Below are 24242 nucleotides of genomic sequence, written 5' to 3' on the forward strand. Positions count from 1 at the left end.
TATCAGTCCAGCAACCCTTATTGATGATTGGTTGTAAGTCAACCTTATAGACCAGCTATCCTAGTAGCATGGATACGAGCAGTCTAAGGCTAAAGACTCGAGAGGGCGTGTTAAGCCAGCTGTTATACCACACATATACCCCTTGAATACCGAGTGAAAGGACACCACACAAGTGTTATGAAAATAAACAGATATTTATTAAGAATTACAACAGCCCTGTACTCTTTATGAGGACAGGGTACTAAGCACAAACCAAAACTCTTACAAAAATACTTAAGTTAGCACAGTATATACAAATGCCCGAGGGGCACGGAAAACCATATACTTGAAAAGTGGAATGCGAAATTACTAGCAGGTAAGTACAGTACTAATAGGCTTTGGAATCGCTAGGGCTTGACTATAGAATCGTTAGATTACTTCTAGGAGACCCAGGGGACTCGGGTGCAGTGTGTGCACTCTCACGCGAGATGCGGGACAAAGTCTATGGTAGCTAGAAATTGCAAAGTTAGTGTTCTCGGGCGAACCCGACCTGGTAGGAGGAAAACGAAAGTGGATTCTGACCCTTGGATAGTGAGGCTATGCTGGGGCACCGAAATGCCGAAGTTACCTAGCCCAGGGGCTGCAGCTGCATAGGACTCAAAGGACGTCGGGAATCCTCGTAGACGGACCAGGAGCCTGGAAGAAAGAAGTTGCTGGCAGGCGACCAGTGAAGAAAGTTCGGTGGATCCAAGCCTGGATCGATGGAAGATGACACCTGAAAGCAGAGGGGACCAAGTTCGAGACTACTAGCCAGTAGTCAGTGGGCACCAGGAGGGCACCGGATGGTAGCCACCTCGACTAGGCGAGTGGGTGACGCTGTGCTCTAAGATCGCACGGACCAGGAGGCGTTGTCGGCAACCAGGAAGGAGGAGCGAGCTGTCCCACGAAGATTGAAGCTGTCGGCGTCGCTGGACCCAGGATTGGGCAACAAAGCCTTGGCAAATTCAAGCCCACGCGGTGGACCTAAAATGGCGTCTGGAGTGGACCAGGAGGGTCCGGGGTGCCTCTCTTGAAGAAGGAAGCAAGGGCCAGTCTGGAGCAACCAGACCAGCAGCAGTGATGTCGTCGGGCGTCGTGTAGAAGGCCACAAGCCAGCCGGCTAGTAGCCACACAGCGTGGTGAACACGCAAAAGCAGAAGAGCCCCACGCAGATCGTGGAGATGCTGGAGGGCTGATCTTGGGTGCTGGAGCTGCTCAGGGTTGGGGCTTCTCGTACCCCAAAGCACTCACCAGTGGAAGACTCGGTGGGCTTGTTACAAAGAAGTCGTGCAGTCTTGGCGATCGTCGGTCCCTCGAGGTCTCGTTGCACTCACGGTTCTCAGCTTGGCTGTAGAGGTGAGTAGAGGTCAGAGGTGCCAGGGAAGCCGGGTCTCGTCGAGCTGGGTCGTCGGATTCGTGATGAAGGACTTGCAGCAGACCGCAGTGTTCTTAGGATGGTGCCCGCTTGATGCAGGGTGACTACTCCTTAGCCACAAGGGAGAATCTTGAAGAAGAAATCTTGATGTCCTTTTGTAGAAAGTCGTGTCTTGATTCCAAAGATGATCTAATTTGAACAGGGGGCCCGCTCCCATCTTTATACTAAAAAAGGGGGCTGACCCGGTGACTAGGTCCTGCCTATGGGTGGGACTAGGAGGGGGGTGGTTACACCCCTCTGCCATGCCGGACTTCCCCCAGGCCAGGGGCTGGTGTGCCCCTAGAACTGGTTCTGACCGGCCTATGCGTAGTGAGCACCGGGGTGCCACTCAGCAGTCACCTTCCTGAAAAGCCCTGCCTACCCAGGATACACAAAACCATGTCTGGGACGGTGCTAGCACCGCCCCGGACAGGAAACCCTTTGTCCAGGCCTCCCTCGCTGGAAGGACTCCCAGCAGCAGGAGGTCAGACTCGTGTCTGTGGTGGCAGCATCCATTTTGTGGAGCTGAGGCTTCAGTTAACTTTAACCGGGGTTCACAGTTACATACATGTCGTGTCCCTCTAGAAGGGTGGAATGCTAACCCCGTCGCCAGAATTGGCGAGGGGTTAGTATTCCAATTCGTATGACACCTTACTCGACATGTTTTGATAAAGCAATACCAAAGTTAGCATTTAACCGCGAGGATTATAATGGACTTAAGAGTATATGGTATGCGATATCATGGAACAGCTATTAGGACTTGGTTCCGCAAGCTGCAGACAGGCTCAGCTCCTGCCAGAGCACCATCTCACACGATTCCAAGCACTCTGCCTTCAGGATTGTCAAGGCCTGCCATAGGAGTGACTGATAGGAATCTGTGTGTCCATTTTAGGGTTAGGTATAGGTATACTACACCTACAGCAAAGGGTGATTACACGACTTTGCCCCAGCTGTCATGCAGCCAGTTGTGCCAAAAAGGCCAGTCAGGGGTGGCATAATACATGCTGCAGCCCCTGGCAGCCCTGGGTACACCTATGCCCTGAGTTACAGGGTCTGATAAGGTGGCCCAGTACCAATTGGAAATGTACCTAGGGTACATGGAATCCATTTTACAGAGAGAGCAGTAGGCCTGGGGTCCTGATTGGCAGGGCCCCAGGTCGACTATGTCAAAAACCAGCTAAAACACAGGGCAAAAAGTTGGGGGCAACCATAGTCAGGAGGTACCTTCCTACACTGAGGAACTGCCAGAAGCCTCACAACCAAAAGATTTCTGGGCCCTATTGACAGGGTATCTGCTGAGCAGCCCTGAATTGTAGCAGACAATGCTCTATGGCCCGCGCTGATGCCGCAGCAAGTATTTCAATGCTATTGTGAATAGGTTTCTGTTGATTGCAATGTGACATAACAAAACACAAGATAAGCTGAGTGCCAAGGGTAGTGGGAGGTGGGGAGGAGGGTTTACTGTTTGAGGGAAATTTTTGTTCTCTAACTGTAAACTGCTTATAATGCCATTGTGATACATGCGGACACTGGGATCCCACCGAGCGCGGACACGAGGCGCCAGCTCTGGAGTGCCCACGGCCCGCTCGCACGAACACTGCACCCCGAACGACCGCACACACGGCGGGACTGCGTGATTGTGCCCCCCCCACCGCGCTGTGACCCACCAGCCGTCCACTGAGTTGACCATCCATGGACAGACACGCTGGAACGACCCGCATGCAACAGCCACTTACAGCGCCCATTCAACTAACACTCTCACATTATCACACAACACACACTTCCAAGTTGACCCCCCCCCCCCCCACCCCTTTCTCTCCCATTCCTCCTGTTATGTTTTAACTCCCCCCCCCCCCCTTCATCCTCCCTTGCTACTCTGACCACATAAACGGCACTGGGTTCTGGTAGCCGAGACGGTTCTACTGACGGACACACTGATCAAGCAGTCGAAGGAGCGTACACATGTATACAGTAACACTGTCACGCCCAACCGCGACCGCAAAGTGATGGGTGCGTATCGGACGACTCGTGAGAGAGGGATACACACTAGTGTCTCTGATACGACAACAGACACGCTGGGCAAACGGATCTAGGCCACGCGATAAGAAGGCAACGGGCCCTATGTCAGCTCAGTGACGCGAGGACGACGCGCTGGTCTCACGGCCAGAGGTCGCAGTTGACACCAGACTACCACACAAGACCACGGCACTGGGGATGTGTCAAACTCCATGGGATGGATCCCCCCAGGGACTGCTGGATAGTAGCGGTCGTAGGGAGTGGGAACTTCGACATTTAGCATACCACAAGACCACTGTGACCACCCGCGCGCCAGTTTACCCCACTTTCACATGTTCAGACACAAGTAATATCTAAAGTACAATGATACCATGTGATAGCAATATAGACTTGTGGAGATCAAATGCATTGTCATGGCATGAGTCAGCAACCGATGTTATATTCATGTTTTGTAAAACTAATAAAATATATTCAAACAAAAAAAATAATGCCATTGTGATACATCTGAGAGCAGAGCTCTCTGCGCGGAGCTTGTAGAGACCTGTTATAAGCTGCCAATAAACAAATTTAAAAATAAAATAAACTTTGTTGCACTGCACACTCACGTCTGATGTTCAACTTCTCTCCGGATCTCTTGAAAAACATGGGCAAGAAATTGATGACAAGATGTTGGGGTGGGGCTGCTCGGCTTCTGTGTCGTCCCATTCGGTGCCAAAATGGAGTCTGCACCATTTAACAGCAAGGGAGCGCTATGACAAAAGCTTCCAGATCCAGTCTGGCATCTTGGGCATTCAACAGGTGAATAATCAGAAGATAGCTAGAGTATTCTTCTGAAAGATCATTAACAAGGGTAAGTAACTTTTTCTTCAAGGAGAGACCCTGACACACTTCTCGAGTGAAACAGAAATCATGATTTTGTGTTGGAGGGACAGGAGTAAAGTTATTGGGGCTTTAATGAGCAAGGGCTTAAAAGTGTAAAACAATCTAGGCAACAGGTTCATTTTGAAGGTGGCTATCGTGCTGAGCAACAAACGTTGGTGCTTTATTTGTGTAATAAGAAACATATAAAGCTTGGAAAATATGTCATTTCAAATGCCTTTATCCTAGAATCAGGTAGGTTTCATTTGATTATAGAAAGTAAAATGCATGTAGTGAGTCTTCAGAAATTAAAGTCAAGGTTATTTTCTACAGTACTGTCAATCTTTTTTGTTTCTTGCGTAGGAAATGATCGCCTTCCAAACTGACAAGTCCATTGACGTCCGCAAGTTTGTGATTGGCTTCATAGAAGAGGCGTGGTAAGTGTGATCATCCTATTTCATCGGTCCTTTAACTCGGCTTACATCAATTTCCTCAATAAAGGATCAGTTCTGAAGTACCTCATGGACACTCTGGCTTCCTTTGTGATTCTTCCTAAGAAGTATTTAGACATTAACATATATGTGGCTGTGTTCCTTACCAAGGCATAACACTTGACAAAGATTCCTTCTTCTGCATGTGCTATCTTAATACTGCATACATTCCTATTTATGGTAATTGAACCTAACCAGTTATCCATGAAGTTACTGTGACTGAACTGGTGAAAACAATTCTCCCAGTTATCATCAGAGGTACATTACTGCTACCTCCTATAGAGAGATTAACAATCTGACTCTAGTTAGATGGCCCATAAGAACCAAGTCTCTGTTTCAGAATCAACTTTAGCTCTTTGAAGCAACAATCAAAACATTGTGTTCAATCTGGCCTCCTCAAGCAGTTTTTAGCAGGATCTTTCTATAGTCTATCTTCTCCTACACATTCCACAAGTTTCTCCTGTACAGCCCAAATCCAGGATAATGTGTTTTTCTGCTATCTGTTTGGCTAACATTTCTTGATCCTCTTGAAAATGGGTCTCGTTATTTATTTTCTTTAAAAGCATTTTTCTTGGCATATCCTTAGCCAATAACAATACATTCTGTACAAAGATTAGTTTAAAAGTACTAAAACAGTGCAGCATTAACGTTACATAGCAACGGGCGAGATTGTCGTAGCGGCCCTTGGCTATGACAGTGGGATATCTGCAGCAACCTTAAGGCTAGAATAGCGGCAACTCGTGGAGTTGCAAGTTGTTGGCCTATCTGTTTGGATATAACATGTCTGAATGTCAAAGAAAATGCAAGGAAAAGAAAAAAAATATTGAAAGTATCTTGAACTGGGTAGCTTAGAAAAATTACCTGGTAAAAAATCCATGTTGGTTCAGGGATTATGGGCCAGCAGAATGGGGTGGGGGGCTTTGATGGGCCAGGGGAGGGAAGGTTAGATTACATCAGATTAGCTTTGGTATGTCAAAAAGGGTGTTGGGGAGTACGTAAGGTTTGTAAGGAAGGGTGAGGTAGTGAGAATTACTACAAGAAGAGAGTCCGGGGGAATGGGTCGTCATCTTATGGTGTTTCAGCCAGATCAGATAAGAGTAGGTACCAATCTAGATGAGTGTGGGGACCCCTGGCTTCTTCCCCACAGAAGACTGTGCTCTGTGCCTTTTCCCAAGTCAACAGGGCACAGATCCGCAACTCAGTGCAGGGAGGATGTGCTTTTTTAGGTCTCGTGGCGATTACCGCGCGAAGGCGCGGTCTCGCCAGAGACCTATAGTCACCGGCTCCGCTTCCCAGGAGACAAGAGATGGCCACGCGCATCTTCAAGAATGGGATCGGAGCGGGCCGCGCGCGCTTGTGCACATCTCCTGTCTCCTAGGAAGCTCTAACACACACGGCCACACCTCCCCCTGCTTTCGAACATGCATGCGCATACACAGAGACACACACACACGAGCGCACATACATACACGCACGCACACTTACAGAGACACACACACCACCCTCCCCCCCCCTGCCGCCGCACACACCCACACACACACACGAGCGCACAGCCGCTTTCACATTTACCACGGGCTCAAATTAGCACTGTCCTCTATGGCCTACCCTTGAAAACAGCGTTTATGGAAGTAGTGAGTGATGAAGCGTCAGTGTGAAAGGCAAGCTTTCAATTTGGAGGTTTACGATTGCTATCGTTTAACCGAACGACAACCCCTATGCGCAGACCGCAGACACCAGTCTAATCTGAAAGTATGTTGAAAAGCTGGGAAAATAAAACACTTCTATTGTATTAATTGTTGTGTGTTTCAATTAACATAAATCTTATATCTGTTTACACATAAATACTTTTATATATTAGGATTCCAATAGAAGCACTAATTGTCGATTAGCTATTTGCCTTGCAATGCAATATCATCTACAAAATAGGCAAAATTCTAAAAGGGTACACAATCTGTATAATTCATCGTTTTATAAACAATACACATAAAGCAGGTTGTCCGTAGCTAGAATCACCTCACTAGTGCACTTGATAACCGAGATTGCATAGATGACTGGGAGCTTCAGTAGTGAAAAGATATGGTTTAAAAAAGTGGTTTATAAAATGAGCGGTGACCTTTACCGCCAGTTATTTATGAATGCAGATATACACGGTTAGGCCAATCCAACCAACAAGCATTTGCAATGCAACAGGTCTCGCATTATTAAAGTTTGAGCTATTGGCATTGCTAATAATAATGCAACACCAATAGCTCAAACTTTAATAATGCAAGACCTATGCCCCCCACCCCCGTTCACCCTTCACCTGCGCAGCGATCCCGGCTGCCTCTCCGGTTCCACAGCTGCCGAGACAGGGCCTCCGCCCGTGCACAGCCCCTATTACCTGGAGCTAGCGGCAGCGCGCATGGCCAAGCGTCACTGCGCAAACCGTCTGATGTCACTGGCAGACATTGCTTGGTTTTTTTTGTTGCACAGATTGAACGTAGTACTTAAAACAACATTAAAAGTGGACTACAGGATGCCACATGGAATATGGACAGATTGTGAGAATGCTTTAAAGTATGTTCATGTTTTGTTTTCTAAATACATATTAAATATGTGTTATAAGTATTTAGATATGTATTAATACTTCTAGACCGGTTTTGGCTTATCAGCGGCCTCGTCGGTGAAAAGCAGCTTGATACCTTTAGTGTTATACACGGCGCGCTGACAAATAGAAAAGGTGATGGGTGAATGCTTGAATTAAACTCAGCAAATTACTATGGGCTGTTTTTCAGTCCATAGTTTTGGCCTCTATCCCACTATATGAAGAGCCCAGTCTTATGCAGATCAGCGTAGCTTCTGCTCGATTAGCAACAGCTCAGTCCAAACGCACTGGCTAAATTCCCTCTACAATGGAAAGCAAGAAAACTCCACAGGGGTTTGATCAAATACTTGCTTTAAGGGTGAGAGGGGCAAGTTACTTCCTATATTTTTGTAATTTAGGTGCTTTTTATGACCAGGAATATGTCCTGCGCTATCAGTACTAATAAAATGGAGGTGCACTTCACTGACATTGGGAGAGGTGATGGGGCTTTGTGATATGAGGCAGTTTGACAGGTACAGTTAAGTTTAAGAAGCTATCATTTCACAGCTGTCTTGCAGTCGGCTTGTTTCAAGAAGCCTGGTATACTTTTGATTAACAGTACTAACATTTCTTAACAAGACTGCAGTACTTTTAATGGTACAGTGCCATTTCTCATCATTTGGCAGATTTAGGCCATTCTATTTTAAAGTGATTCCCTAGCAAATAAGTAACCATGACGATTAGTCATCAATTGAAATGATTTTGAAGATTGAGTGGTATTAAGTCACTCCTCGTGTGAAACCAATGACGTGTCAGAGGGAGAATGACACCAAAGGATGAAAGGCAGAGGCTGCCCAGCAGAGATGTGAACCTATAATCTGCAGAGAAAGACACACACACACACACACACACAGACAGACACACACAAACACACATGCATACATACAAACACACACAAACAAACCCAAACACATAAACACGCATGCACACATACATACATACACACGCACACAAAGTCACTGAAAAAGGACCACTTAACACTAGCTATCAATTACATTAAACAATGTTCCATGTGTAGCGCTTAACATAAAACCCCTTATAATTGAAACCTATTACATTTTTTAAGAGCAGAAAAGAATGTTCTTTATCCTCTAAAAGGCAACGAATAAATAGCCCCTGACAACTATCCAACACTGCCTGAACATTCTAGCCATCCTAGCTGCAGAATCGGCTCTTCCCTGTATACCTGACCATATTGTATAATGCTATTACAACAGAGACTTTTTAGGTCGATCTTGAGCAGCGCATGTGCTGATCTTCGAAGCACACTGTATTCAGGTATGGACTTGTTAAGATAAGCTTGCTGTTTTGTCCTATCGCTGAAGGTTGGTAGGTTGGGGAAGTAGTGTCTGGGGCGTCCTTTAAACCAGCATTTGCAATGCAATAGGTCTCACTTTTGCGAGAGTTTAAGCTATTAGCATTGTAAATGACAATGCCTTTTATTTGTTTTAAAAACAAAAACATAAATAAAAGGCATTGCCATTTACAATGCCAATAGCTCTAACTTTAATAATGCAAGACCTATTGCATTGCAAATGCTTGTTTTCTATGTCATGGTGATGAATGTCTTTGCTAGAATCCGGTCTAGATTGAGGAAGCAAGTGGCTACCTTCCCACTCTTGAGACCTCCTGTAGATTTTGAGGGCCTCTGCCTCCCAAGATTCACTAGTGGAAGGCCAGTGATGACCAACAGTTTGTCTTACTTCAGTCCTTTAGTGATGTAACCAGGGGTAATCCCAGAGGACATGTCAGAAATCCACAGCTTCAACCCTGCAGTGGGGGCAGGAAGCTGTAGACGTTCAGGTAAATTTTGCAAATGCATTCCATGGAGACGTATGTAATATTATATTAGCTTGGGTATCGCATTTCAGGCAAGGACCTTATTTCGTAAGGAGACTACACAGCGTTCCTGCTTCTACACTTAATATGGTGTGGAACTGTTGATTTTATCTGCTTTGGCCCACCTTATTTGTGTGTTACCAGACAAGACAAGACTATATGTGGGCGTAATTTGGAAGTCTGGTATCTACTAATAAGACGTAGCATCTTTCATTCATTTCGAAACATATACAGAGTGATCCAGTTGTCCATTCTACAGCTACATCCACATACTGATTATACTAATTTACTACAGATATTTCAACGCAATATGTCAGGAGTGCCTCGCACATCCCCTGAAGAAGTCCAATGTTTTTAGATGAAACTCGTTGACTGGTCTACTCAACACAGTTTTTTGATATGTTTAAATAAAATGTAATTAAATAAAAAGAATGACTTGAAGAACAACTTTGGATGCAGATCTTATAATTTTGTGACATTGTTCATAAGGTGGTGCACCAACTGCTTTGTTAAGGAACTTGAGGTACTTTAGGGCTCACTCTCATTCTTTCTCATGTAGGGATCAATCAATGTCTGTCTCCCAGGCTTTCTAGCTGGGCTGAAAGAAATCTGTGTGATACCTGACCGACAATACCTTACTTAGCCAGCTAACCAACCGGTGACCAGTGATGATAGTATAAGGAGTGGAGGAACTTATGCATGACCGGCTCGTTGACCACAGAACATTTAGTAACCACCCATAATTCTTGTATTGGCCCTCATGAACATCAAACTGCTCTCTTGGGGCTTGAAATTACAAAACTACCCATCTTGGTAGATATTTCCTACCTTGCTTAACTTTACTTGTTCCCAGTGATGTAGGTTTCAATCATCTAAGTACCCAATCCTATTTGGAAATCCAAGGAGGAGTAGCTCTGGACCATGGGGTGGGGGGGAATGCTGTGTCAAGGACTTGCTGTGGGCAAAACCGCATATGTCTGTTGTCAGAAGATGTAAAGCGGTGACCCTTTACTTAGTACCAGTATTTACGGATGAGGAATTGTTAGCTCGTCCAAGTGGATGACTAACAGTGGTCCCTGTACTATCTGTGAAAGGTGAGCTTGACATTCAGGTTAATGAAGGATGTGTTCCTGTACTCCTAGTATCACATCTTAGGACTTCATTGAATATATAAACAGTCTACTGCTCCTTCTTAGTGTGTGACATTGAAATTCTCATTGAAATTGTTTGAGGGTCCTACTATTCCATGTTAATGAACTTAATCTAAATACCGATGTTGGATGTTTTGGAGCATTGGAGCTGCTGTATACCTTAAAGATGCAATATTATGTTTTCAATGTTGCCAATTGGGCCTTATTGACTCTTTTGTTTAACTATTTACTCAAATGATTACTTTCTGAACAATTGCATATACTTGTTTGTGTGTGCCCACATGTGTACTGAGAATCTAGATGTATTTACTATCAAGGATTCTGCTCAGGGAGGAAGATTAATGTGGTGCACCTTACTTGAAAATTTCCATAACGGAGAAGTAGGATTACAAGGAAGTAACTCTGCCATCTCCTACTTTTTAGCAAGCGTGACAATGAACTACTGATGAAGCTTATTGCCAACCTCAACATGCTACTGCGAGATGAGAATGTTAACGTAGTGAAGAAAGCCATTCTAACCATGACTCAACTCTACAAGGTGGCTCTGCAGGTAAATTGTCTAATATTGGCCCAGAGCCGTTAGAAGGCCTATTTTCCTGCATATACATGCATGACTAGGTTTCATGATTTTTTAATAATAATAATAAATCTTATTTTTTTAAATTGCACTTAAAGTGATTAATGAATTACAGTTATGACCGATGGTACTATTTTACAACTAGTTAGACCAGGTTTATAAATGCCTAGGACAATGGAAATTTTAGTGATCTTTGCTAGTAAATTTAACAGAAGCACCCTTTGTACATCCTGAGTTTTTCGTAGAAAGAAATACGTGCTGTAGTTTTATTTTTTTTAATTTTTTGAAAACCTTTATTGACAAATTTGCATAGACATGTTACAATCTTACATCAAAGCAGAGCACCGTGTACATAGCAACAAATGAAGATATGGAGGAGGGCCAATGGCACAGACCAGCAGAGAACAGTGACTTCCGTAGACATTACATCGCACATCTGGACAATGAGCAATGAGGGATATAGAACAGGCAAACTGGGGGAGCGGGAGCAGGCCTGGCCGGAAAGGGAATGACTACAGGGTAAAGAGAGGCTACAGACCTACACCAGCGGCCGCTGCGGTCTGAGTGCCGGCGGGGAGCGCGGGAGAGGCAGTCTGGCTTTGTGGGGTATAAGCATGCAGGTGTGACACTAAGGGGCCCCCATATGTCGAGGGGAGGAGACCTGGTTGGCATAAGGTCCCAGAATTCAGTTAAAGGGTCGGGCATCGCGATGCATCCTCGAGCCATTGGGCGAATTTAGGTGCAGGTTTTCGACCATGAACACCCTACGTAACGCGAGGACCAGAAGCATAGCAATCAAACAAATGGCGGGATGCGCCTGAGCAATATTTAACAAAGACTAGGAGGCAGAGCCTGGGGAGGGGGGTCAGGCCGAACCAATGAAGAGGCGATCTCGGAGAGAGCAGTACAGACCTCACACCAATAATTGGAGAATAACCAGGCGAGATGGGAAAAGTCTGCCGCGGGAGCAGAACAGCGCCGGCATCTATCACTGGGGCTGAGTCCTAGCTTATGGAGCTGTACGGGGGTGCGATAAAGCCTATGCAAATCTTTAAAATGTATGAAGGCGCAGGCGATAGTTCGGGGACAGTCGCTTTGTCTGGTTGCAACAATAAAGCCAGTCAGCTTGGGAAATATCGATACCATGGTCCTCGTCCCATGCCACACGAGCACGGTCAGTGGAGATGGACTCCAGCGTTAGGGCATAAAGTTTGGTGACCAACTTCCGAGGAGAGGGGGACGAATACAAGGAAGCAAGAGAGGTCATCGAGGGGGGAGACAAGGGGAACGTAGGATGCAGCTCTCTGCAGATAGCTCGTAGCTGATAGAATAGTAAAGTATCCATGGGACCGGAATCGGCAGCAGGAGAATAGAAGGTGTTCCCCGGGTAGAGATCCGCCAGTGTAGTCCAGGCGAGCAGTGTGTTTAGACATGCTGGAGAGGAGGGAAAGCCGGATGCCGAACGATTGGCATAATTTTTGCCGGGAGCGCTGTAGCACCGGACAAATGGCGTAGTCCATCCCAGGCTCAGCGCAACGTCTCGACTGTGTCTATTTCGGTGCGTGGGGGTTTGGCTGGGACAAACGGTAAGGTGACAAGCAGCCACGGGGCAGCAATGTTCGCCTCAACCGCCACATGCGGCTGGAAAGGTTTGGATTGAATCCAGAAATGCAAAAAACTGGCTTGAGCACATAATGCGTAAAGCTTAAAGTTAGGGGCACCCAGGTTCCCGCACGACATCTGGAGGGTGGGAGTGTCGAACGTGATCCTGGGTTGCCTACCAGCCCAGGTGAGAGAGATGAGCAGCGAACGGATCCTATGAAAAAAGTGGGCAGTAAGGGGAATAGGGACGTTCAGGAAAAGATATAAAAACCTTGGGAGGACCACCATCTTGGCAATGGCTCTGCGGCCGACCAAAGACAAGGGTAGTCTGTTCCATTGGGGAATCCTGGACTCGAGTCAGTCCACCTCACGACCAAAGTTAGCCCTCCAAAGTTCATCCACGTCCCTGCGAAGCCAGATCCCAAATAGCGAGTGGGGCCTGACGCCCACACGAATGGGAAGTCCGGAGTGAAGGGTGTAGCAGCGTGGGTGAGAGGAAAGAGGACCGACTTACCCCAGTTCACCTGAATTTCAGAATAGCCTCCGAACCGTATGATCTCACGCACCAGAGGGCTGAGATTATCTTGGGGTAGGCGGACATACAACGTAATATCATCCGCTTATATGGAGACTAAGAGGGCACGGGCTGCGAAGCCAATGCCCCTCTGAGTGTGGTGTTGTCGGAGTCTGGCCGCCAAATGGCTCCATTGCGATAGCAAAGAGCATGGGTGAGAGCGGGCACCCCTGGCGGGTACCTTGTCCGTTAGGGATGGGATCAGAGATTTGTCCATTGATCCGAAGGCGAGCAGTGGGTAGAGTATAGAGAAGTACTATTTTGCGTATAAATACTGGGCTGGCTCCGAGATGTGGAAAGAGGAAGAAAAGAAAACACCACTCTAGGGTATCAAAGGCCTTAGTGACCTCAAGGGGATCGGCTACTGCGGGGACAGCTGGATTAATCTGATGGAGGACGGAAAAGATGGTCCGAAGATTATGTGAAGTATCGCGTCCAGGAATGCAGCCGGATTGATCGGGCCAAGCAATGAGTGGCATGAGAGGAAGGAGGCGCGAAGCGATAAGCTTGGCAATTTTTGTTTTCTGTATTAATGAGGGGCAAGGGGTGATAGGAATCATGACATTCAGGGGTCTTGTCCGGCTTGAGAAGAAGAGTTAACATAGCCTCGCGGAGTGACGGTGGGAGTTGGCCACTCTCAAACGAGTCATTATACATGGCAGCTAGGTGCAGCACAAGAAGCGGGGCGAAGGTCTTGTAAAAAGAGACAGGCAAGCCGTCCAGACCGGGGGCCTTGTCGCCAGGCATACCATTAATGGCGGCTAGTATTTCCTCTTTAGAGAAGGGCTCGTCGAGGAATTCTCGGTGATAGTTTGAGCCATAAGAGCTCGAGGGTATCAAAATACTGGTTGAGGACCTTGCAAGAGGGTGTGGAACCCGCAGTGTATAATTGTGTGCAGTACTGTGTGAAGCGCGCTTTGATTTCTTCAGGGGAAGTAGTCCAAATGCGGCTCCATCTTGAAGCGCTGTGATATAGGATGCGGCTCAAGGCGAACGGAAGAGGTTGGCCTGGGTTTTGCCGGGGCGATCGCCCTCACTGAAGCGGCGTGCCCGGGCCTCCCTGCCAAGGAATGAGATCTCTGTTGGCTTCTAAAGCGAACTCAGTGTTTCTTACGAAGGCGAGCAAGTGTTTCAGAGCTGGGGTGTAGAGAATGGGAGGTGTCAAAAGATATAATTTACGATTCCAGTTTGTCCAGAGTGCTGCGAATGGAGCGCAATACCCGGGACTGTTTAGAGATGCATTCGCCGCAAATAACGACCTTGAATCCCTCCCAGCGTGTGGATGGAGAATCCACAGAACCCTCATTTAGCGCAAAATACTAGTGATCGTGGTCTGGACCGCATCACAGAAGACAGAATCTCGCAGCGCATTGGGGGGGAAGTTGCCAGGTGAAGGCACGCCCAGGGGACGGGGGGGGACAGAGACTAAGCTGTACTGGTGCGTGATCTGAAAGAGTGTGCGGCATGTGATCAACAGAGGTGAGCCAGGAAAGGGTGTCCGGAGAAGTGTTCCAGAGATCCTGATGGACCAGCAACTACGAGTTCGGGTGACGCAAGTGCCCTTGCAGGCTGCATGTGACGCCAGGCATCGTACAGGGAGTTGTCAGCTAGAATAGAGCCAAGGAGCGCCGCAGAGTGTGGGTGGGAGACATAGTGGCCAGAGCGGATCAAGACTGAAGAAAGGGTCACATTGAAGTCCCCACCCCAGAGGAGCGCGGCAGGACCAAGGGATGTGATTTGGTGCCACATATGCGCAAAAAAGTCTGGGTCAACGACATTAGGGCCATATATTGCAGCTATCGGTAGAGGTTGGGCCTGAAGGGAGCCAGGAAGGATAACGTAGTGTCCATCGAGGTCAGTGATTACCTGGGTAGTTTGCCAAGGGAGTCCCCTGCGTATCAGAATAGAAACCCCCCGAGAATAGTTGGAGTAGAAGGAGGAGTGTGATTCTCCCCAGTGACTGGAATGTAGTCTGGCCGCTGATGCCGGTAGCAGGTGGGTCTCTTGCAACAAGCAGATGCCCACTTTGTGCCGGAGGAGATGTGTGTGTATGAGCCGAGCTTTTCGGTGGTCATTTAAACCACGGATGTTCCATGTCCAAAATATCATGTTAGTCATGTTGTTATAGCGTGGGGAAGAGTAAGGCGCAGTGCGATGAGTATGACCTGGGCCCGTGAGTGAATGTATATGGTGGTGCAAACAAACTGAGAGAAGAACAAGCAGTGCAACAGTGTAGGGGAAGCAAGAGAGCAAGCTAGTGCTGTCCGAGACGGATAGCTGGGCTGTAAGGGGGGAGCACCGGCCAAAGGAGGGAGGATGGCAGTAGGTGTGGTGCCCAAGAGCATGATCCTGGTAATGTGCGGTAAGCGAAGCGCCGTGGCAGTGCATAGGATATGTGTAACGGTGGTGTGATGCAAGCAGTATGTCAACAGAGTATCTGAATACAAAAACGATGGCGCCTCGGGGAGAGGCTGCTCGTCCCATGATACCCCCCACCCCCAGCCCACACAACCCCCCCACACAAATTGTAGTACAGCAACACAAGACATGTCAAAAAACAGCAAAATGCATATAGTCAAATGCAAAAGCACCTCAGAAGGAGGAAGCGAACACCCAAATCCCTCCCACCACCCACTTCAACCCCCCCAAACAGGTTTAGAAACCACCCCAGGGTCCCACAACTAGGAGAGGGAAAGACTACTTCAATCGAGGGAATTATCCCATGGGGGCATTGTGTTGCACAGCATACACCCTCGCCGATAAGGCGAGGTGGCCAAGCCCCAAAGAATATCAGACAACCAACAGAGATTTACTAAACGACAGGTGAGTAGAAGCCCCCACGCATAGGTCTGGAAAAACACAATCCGGGGGGCTAGAATATCATGGTAAAACAACGTGGTACATGCCAGGGGGCCACAGAACACTGCAAACCATAATCAAGAGAGAAAACATAGCCATTCAATCATTATCACTGAGATGGTCAGCTGCAGAGTTCTGAGAGGCAGGAGGGGAGGAGCGATGTGACCTGTCCAGTTTTTTGCCAAAGGCAAGGGCATCCTTGGGGTGTGGGAAAACAAGCATTTTTTTTAACCCTGCCGGACCAGCAGCTTTGCAGGACAGGCCAGAGTTTGTGCTTTTGAGGAAGCCGCTTTGCCGGGAGAAACACGCGGCGGGCTGCCTGGACAGCGTTGGTGTAGTCCAGATAGAACGATAGAGAGTTCCCTTGGTGACAGATTTTGTCTTTCTCCCTGGCCTCCTGGAGGATGGCATTGCGGTCTCTGAAGTTCAGGATTTGGTCGATGATGGGGCGAGCCGGCAGACCAGGACCAGGGCGGGGGCCAAGGGAGCGGTGTGTGTGCTCAACGATGAAGACAGGGAGAGGATGTCACCAAAGAGTTCCCTGACGAGCTGCTCTACGAAATCCTCCATACGGGCGATATTGGTGGACTCTGGGACACCTGTGATGCGGAGGTTGCTCCTCCGAGAGCAAGCCTCCAAATCTTTGTTTTTAGTCCGGTTAAGGTGAAGTACTTTGTCCATCTGTAGTAGTTTCTGATGGTCTTGAGTGGCAGTGTCTACCACATCAGAGACCCTGGATTCGATGTGCAATAGCCGAGCGTTGTGAGAGTCGATTAGAGCCTTGACTGAGTTCAGCCGGGCAGACAGTTGGTCGAGCTGGGCAGCAATGCCAGTGACCGTGGACTTGACATCAAGCATGATTATTTTCAAGTCATCGTCGCGTGTGGGGGGTGTCTCCATGAGGGCAGCGGGGTCGCCACTATTCGAACTCACGCCATCCTGACGAGTCGAGCGGCGTTGATCAAAGGCAATCTTGGGCTGTTTAGGATCAGTTCTCCCCATGTCTAGTGGAAGCAGGATGGGGGCACAGCCAAGTAGTGGGGGGAGGAGACAGCCGGGGAAAGAGGCAGCCGGCAAGTCACGGATCCACAGCCACAGAGGCCAGCAATGAGAAGATGGCGGGGTGTCAGGAGGTGACTCGGGTGCGGGTGCCCAGGGGAAAACAGTCCTTGACTGTCGCAGAGACAGTGAGGTGGCGACTGGACTTTGTGGGGTGCACACACCAGTAAGGCAGGCCGGCCAGAGGGTAAAAACCCGGCCACATGAACGCAATGAGGTCCAAAGAGGGTCGTCCCACTTCAGACTAGACGGTGTGGTTACCGGTGGAAGGCTGAAAGAGACAGGTTAGTGAGATTCCTTACCTTAGAATATCCTGAGGCGTCGGACTGGATCCGGAAAGTTCTTACTAGCAGTACCTCTGCGTCAGTAGATGGCGTCATGCAGCTCCGCGTCCGTCGCTGGCGTCGTATGCGCCGATATGACGTCACAGAGACCACTTAGGCGCCACCCATGCGCGCTGACGTCAGTTCTTTCTTTTTTTGCGCCAGTAAGCGCAGATCTGGTTAGAGCACGTACCTTCGTCACTCTTTGACTACCCTTTTTGAGACTTTTTTTTCTCCTGTGATTTTGGTTCACTCTGGTGCAGATAGGGATGCCTGGGTTTAAGTCTTGTGGGGCCTGCCGTCGCAATATGCTGGTGGCAGACCCCCACGATGTCTGCCTCTACTGCCTGGAAACAAACCACGGCTCCTGGTCCTGTCTGGACTGTTGGTCCATGGCAGGAAGGCCTTGAGGGAGCGGCACTAGAAGCTGCAGGAGGTCCTGCACTTGTCCCAGCGCCGTTCCCGGTCCAAGAGTCGCTCCAGAGAACGATCGCGGGCCATAATAATCGCTCCTCGGGCTCCAAGTCTTCACCCTCGGATAATGGTTAAGAGACGACACAATAAGAAGTTGAAGAAACGTTGTCGCCCTCTGATGTCCCCCCTTCGATCCCCAGATGCGGACGAGGGGGAAAGGGGTTCTACCCCTGCGGCTCCTTTGGAGCCAGGGAGTCCCGCGGCCTACCCACCTTATCCGGGTCAGTCGGCGACTCCCGCACAGGTGCAAGAATTTCTTGCTACCATGGACTGCCTGGTTACGCCTCGGGCTCCCGCTGGCGTGCCCTCGGGGCCCCCGGTCCCGTGTCAGGATTCTGTCAGGCCGTATGCGCCGCAGGCGGATCCAGCTTCAGGATCCCCCACGGTTGGCTCCGGCCTCGGTGCTACAAGGTCCAACGCTGCTGGCTCGGGCCCCAGCGCCACCCTCGGCTCTGCCTCCGGCGCCGCAGTCGGTGCCATTTGTTCCGACCTTACACAGGTTCCAGGACAATTTTGCTCCTACCTGGGATCCGCATTGGGACATGGCGCCGGTTCGGCCCCGACCGGCGCCGTTCCCGGCGCCATTTGTTGGTTCCTGCCCTGCCGTCGCGGTCTATACCACATGCAGCGGAGGTGGAGGACGACTGGGAGGGGTCTGAGGACCCTCTTGCTCTTCTGTGTGACTCTGAGCAGGACTGGGCAGACGACTTGGAGGATGCCGGTGACCTCGACGTCTCCTCTCATCCGGGGTTTCCCACCCCTCTGCCTACCATGGAGTAGGGTGCGTCTTACACGATGGTGCTCCGTTGGACAGCTGAGGTCCTCGACCTTGATCTCCCTTTGGTGGCCCTAAAAACTAATCTCCTCACTGAAGTGTTCCAGACGGCGTCCACTTCCTCAGAACCCCGTTTAATGACGCCTTCACTGATGTCTAGTTGGGCACGGCCGGCCACAGATGTCCCTGTGGATAAGAACGTCACCAGGCGTCATCGCCCGGCTCCGGGTGACCCTGCTTTTTTGACCACTCACCCAACGCCCGAGAGTCATGTCATCCAAGCTTCGACGTCCCAGAGTGCTTTTACCTTGGCTCTACCGGATAAGGACTCTAAGAAGCTGGAGCAGTTTGACAAACGATTGTTCTCTTTGGCCAGCTTGGGGCTGCGGTCGGTGAACACTGCATGCCTCTTGGGCCGCTATTCCCATATGGTGTGGGATACGGTTGCACAGGTATTTCATTAGTGTCCTGAAGAGCTCCAGGTTGTGCTGTCCCCAGGCTGTTGCCGAGGGTAAGGATGCCGCAAAGCTCGCCATTCTGTGTGGGCTGGACACCGCTGACTCTTTAGGAAGAGCAATCTCCACGACAGGGGCACTGCGTTGCCATGCCTGGCTCCGGTCCACTGGGTTTTCGGGGGATGTCCAGAGTTCTCTCATGGACATGCCTTTTGACGGAACTCGCCTGTTTGGCGAATAGGCAGACAGTGCGCTGGAGCGTTTAAAAGACTCTCGGGCTACAGCAAAGTCCTTGGCTCTCTACACCACATGCCCGTCCACGTCTACCTTTCGTGGCAACGGAAGGGGCGCCCCACCATGTTCATTCAGCCAGAAGCCTGCGCAGATCCAACCTCAGCGTGGGCGTGGGCGTGGAGGCTGCCGTGGTGGCACAGGGCGCAAGCATGCAGGTCAGTCCTCCTCCACTCCTGCAGCATCCCCCTCAAAGCCTACCTGGTCTGAGCTTTGGGGTGCACCCCACGCCGGTTGGCGGCAGGATTCAACATCACCTCCCCCACTGGCGTTCTGTCACCTCGGACAGGTGGGTGTTCCCCTTTGAGTGTACCCCCCAGCCATGCCGCCTCAGTTCCACCGCATGTCGGGGGATCACTTTGCGCTTCTCCAGCAGGAAGTCACGGCCCTCCTGGCCAAGGGGGCCATCGTGCGCGTTCTTGTGCCAGAAGTAGGACGTGTTTGTTATTCCCACTACTTTATGTTCCCCAAGAAGGACAAGGGGGGGGCCTGCGCCCCATTTTGGACCTCAGAAACGTCAGTCGCTTCCTCCGGAAGGAGAAGTTCAAGATGTTGACTCTGACTCAAGTCTTGGCTGCCCTCGACCCTGGAGACTGGATGGTAGTGTTGGACTTGCAGGACGCATATTTTCACATCCCCGTCCTGCCGGCCCACCAGCGTTACCAGCGATTCACGGTAGGCCAGGAGCCTTTTCAGTTTGCCGTGCTCCCCTTCGGCCTTACCAGCGCCCCTCGGTGTTCACGAAAGTGATGGCAGTGGTCGCAGCTCACCTGCGCAGGCCAGGGGTGTCAGTCTTCCCCTACCTCGGCGACTGGTTGTTGAAGGCAGGCTCACCCCAGGCAGTCGTCACCTACTTTTAGACTACAGCCGACCTCCATCAACGGCAGAAGTCCCACCTGAGTCCCTCTCAGACGCTCCCCTTCATCGTAGCGGTTCTGGATTTGATGCAGTTTCGGGTTTATCCTCCTGAGCAGCGAGTCCAGGATATTCAGGCTATGATTCCAATCGTTCAGCCTCTATCCCGGGTTCCAGTCAGTATGACCCTACGGCTCCTGGGCCTGATAGCCTCCTGCATCCTGCTGGTGCAACATGCCAGATGGCATATGCGGGCTCTGCAGTGGGACCTGAAGTTCCAGTGGGTGCAGCATCAGGGTCAACCTGTCCGATAATGTCCCAATCTCGGAGGGCACTGCACGACACTTGCAGTGGTGGCTCACGAATCACAATTGGGTCAAGAGCAGATCCCTCTCCCTTCCCCAACCAGAGCACACAGTGGTGACAGATGTGTCCCCCCTGGGATGGGGAGGCCACTTGGGAGAGGCAGAGATCAGAAGCCTCTGGTCTCCGACGGAGTCCCGGCTCCATATCAACCTTTTGGAACTACGGGCAATCCGACCTGCACTTAAGGCATTCCTTTCCTCTGTCCGGGCAAGTGTAGTGTAGGTGTTCACTGCTGATGTCCGTGACTGACCTGCACCTTGAATGCCTTTGGTGCCTTGAGCGGGACCACGACTCGAAGGCCTGCCCTGACTGCCATGCCATGCACCCGAAGTCCTTGAGGGAGCGATGGAGCATCTCAAGGCTTGGCTCCACAGTGTAGCTAGCTTTTGGGTTGACTCCTTACCTCTTTGAGTTTCCAGATGGATCCGGATTGGTGCAGGTCGTGCCACCTCCACCTGTGCCGATTCTGAGGCCCGCTCCCAGCGCTAACTGCGGCGCCATCCCCATTCTCATCCCGACTCGGACATGAAGCAGGAGAAGTGTTGTCCTATGCCAGGGCCGACCTGAGCTATGCCTTCCTGGCCAGAGCCTGACCCCTATTCTTATTGGTTAAGGAGGATTGGGAGGGGTGGCTGGACCCTGAAGAATAACAGCCTTTTGAGGAATGGCTGGGCTGGACTGGGCAGAGGATCTTGGTGAAGCCAGTGGACTGGATACTTCTCCAGACACTGCCATGCTTTCTCCCCTAATAATGGACAGCGTTCCATCCATCACCTCCTTGGGTTTGCTTTGCTTGCCCTAAGTTGGCAGGGTATTCCCAGAAGTAGGTCCCTTGCTCACTTTGCCTCTGGATTCAAGCTAGCCTGGCTGATGAGGGTGTCACCCCGTAACCGGTCCCAGGATGCCTGTTTCCTGTTCATGGAAGATCTTACATGGCAGTTTGGGCTGGACTGTTCCCATGAGACACCGGGTTAAGATTGATTTGCATATAGCTGGCTCTGAACTGAGGTGGCGAAGTGAGCTAAAGAACGATGATGAATTCAACTCAGATCTGTGACTGGGGTGATTTTTACTTTGATTTCCACTTTGAGGACTATAGGGAATAATTAGTTTGAAAAGATCTTGTTTGTTTAATAATTGGCAGAAAAATGTTATATTGGAGTCTAATGTGACCAGTTGTATTAACCGCTTTCTTGACAATTACCTCGAATTAACATGTTTACATTTAAATAAAATCTCATCTCATCTGGTCTTTGTTTATACACTGTTTAATAGATAGAATTCGTTTGAGTTGTGGTAGTTTACTATGTAGTAGATTGTTGATAAACAATTTAGGATAGGAGCTACATACAAGCAGTAATGATTTTTTTGTCAGTCGATTTTTAGTATGTAAGTCAGTGTGTTGGGTGGTGGTACAAGGTCTGACTTTAGGAAAGAGGTGGGAGGTTTTCGAATTGGAATGTCGGAGCACAAATACCAATCAGGGGCTTCCTTGCGCTTTCGAACATGTTAGTAAATAATTACGCAGGGTACTGCACCTCCTCACAGCCCAGGACTGTTATGGGACTCTGGTTCCCACACCCAAGTCCCACGGAAAGGTGATGGTCTTCCGCTCAGTGTCATGCTGGGTGGAAGCTTTGGGAGAATGTGGGAGAGGGGCGTGTCAGTGGGAAGGTAGTCCCACAAAGATGCCAAATAAGTAGATGCTGGCATAAGGCGATTGTGCTTGCTAGGTAGTCATCTCTCTGGTCAAGTGTATTTCTAGGCTGAAATGGGGCAGCCCTCCAATCTCTGGGTCCAGGTTGAGATGAGGAAACTCTCCCCAATATGTGGTGAGTGGTCCAGTGTCTTCATTGGCTATGGCCTCCAAGAAGGTTAGGTCAGCAGTAGAACTTGCAGAGCATTGGGTTTAAATCTAATATAAATGAAACCAGAATCCTCAGCACACGCACACCGTCTGTTTAGGTCTCTTGAAGATGAGGCTTCAATGAGCTGATTGGACCCTCCAGCATATATGCCAATAGTTTGTTGTCTGTTCTTTGTCATTGATGATAATCCTGTTTTTTCGCCCCCTTCTTTTGTTCCCTTTGTATGCAGTGGATGGTTCGTACTAAGACAATCACAGATAAACAGGAGTCGTGTTGGGAGATGGTCTCTGACATGTCGGGGGATATCATCCAGCTTCTGGACTCTGACAATGATGGGATCCGAACTCACGCCATCAAGTTTGTGGAGAGTGTGATCATCACACTTTCTCCCCGTATGTACGATTCTGACATACCGAAGCGCCAAGAGAATGACATCAGCCTCGATCGTGTCCCAAAAGACCACCCATACATCAAACATGGTAAGAACACTTAAATAGAATGAGTTGAAAAGACTTACATTTTTGTCTCTTGGTAAATCAAACTCAGTTTCCTTGTAAGCATGTTAATTGTGAAATTGAGGCACCTGAACCTGTGTGTGCTGTTTATATGTGTGGCTTTTCTCTTGGAATTACACTTTTTATGCATGTTCGCATGCACACACTCTGCAGAATGAGGTACTTTGGCTGTCTGTGTGTTTGCTCTTGAAATGAGGCACTGGTGTTGCCTAGGCTTTTATTTGCTACATTGGACTCTGATCCGGTTTGTCTAAATTTTCATTGAGAACTCTAGGTTTCATATAATATTCATAGGACTTACAAACACTGGGGAAAAAGTGGTCCTTGGCCCTGTGGACACCTCTTCTTCAGAGGACATTAAAAAGCTTTTAAAGATCAGAGTTGCTAAAATGTAGAATATTTTTTCCCCGCACAGAAAAAGTTTGGGTATAGACCAATGAGAATACGCCAAGTAATTGTGCAAAACTTACATTTTACACTATGGCGTTGTATTGTATTCAACCCTTTTTGATGTGTCCTCTAAAAAGATTCTCCTCTTTTTAGAAAAGTTTAACATGCTTCATGATGCTTCCTTTTCTACGATCCTACTTCTTTGCATCCTTAATTAGTAATCCAAGAACTGATGGATAGCTGCATGACTTTGCTGATTTGTTTTTATAGACCGATTAACCAGGCCAATACAGGAGGAGGCAAAGGAGGAGATATGGTCTGGCATGTGTGTGAAAGAAATTGAGGCAACACATTAACCTCTTACTTGGGGCAGGCAAGATTTGAATAGTGAGTTTGTTGAACGCTTTACACTTTAGGATTTACAGTATTTGTAGTAAATTTCACTTGATTGTCAGCACCTTAATTTTAAGCTCCTAAATTGTTTATTAAATACGCAAATGCTTTTATGAATTGAAAGAAAATGTTCCATCTTGATGTAATAGGGCCTCTCCACACCATGCATTAGATAGTGGTTGTGGGTCTTTCTATGTTGCTGCCACACATAAGATTATTGTTGATTTATAGTCCACTCAGTGAGGCCTACCAGCATCTCAGGGTTGTTTAGCTATCACATGTTGTGTACGATTCTCTCCAATCGAGTTTTAGCTCTTGAGTGCTAAATGCAGGTATTTGAGCACATTTAGTCTCTCTTCCATTAAAATGATTTGTTCCTACCAAATTTGAAATGTGCCTATTACTAATGTTCCTATAAAATTAAAACTGCAAATACAATCTTCTAGACACCTCCTA

The 24242-nt window shown here is 48.8% G+C and overlaps 1 protein-coding gene across 3 annotated transcripts in view; it reads left to right on the forward strand.

Annotated features, from left to right (window-relative positions):
- SYMPK (symplekin scaffold protein) overlaps nucleotides 1-24242 on the forward strand; it is a 1074905-nt gene that overhangs the window by 155660 nt on the left and 895003 nt on the right. For all 3 annotated transcript variants that reach the window (XM_086938396.1, XM_086938395.1, XM_086938397.1), the window contains 3 exons: nucleotides 4670-4743; nucleotides 10834-10960; nucleotides 22718-22967. In XM_086938396.1, the coding sequence (XP_086794522.1) occupies nucleotides 4670-4743; nucleotides 10834-10960; nucleotides 22718-22967 (451 nt within the window). The remainder of the gene's footprint in view (nucleotides 1-4669; nucleotides 4744-10833; nucleotides 10961-22717; nucleotides 22968-24242) is intronic.

The sequence above is a fragment of the Lissotriton vulgaris genome, chromosome 9, assembly GCF_964263255.1.
Source record: "Lissotriton vulgaris chromosome 9, aLisVul1.2, whole genome shotgun sequence".
Lineage (NCBI taxonomy): Eukaryota > Metazoa > Chordata > Amphibia > Caudata > Salamandridae > Lissotriton > Lissotriton vulgaris.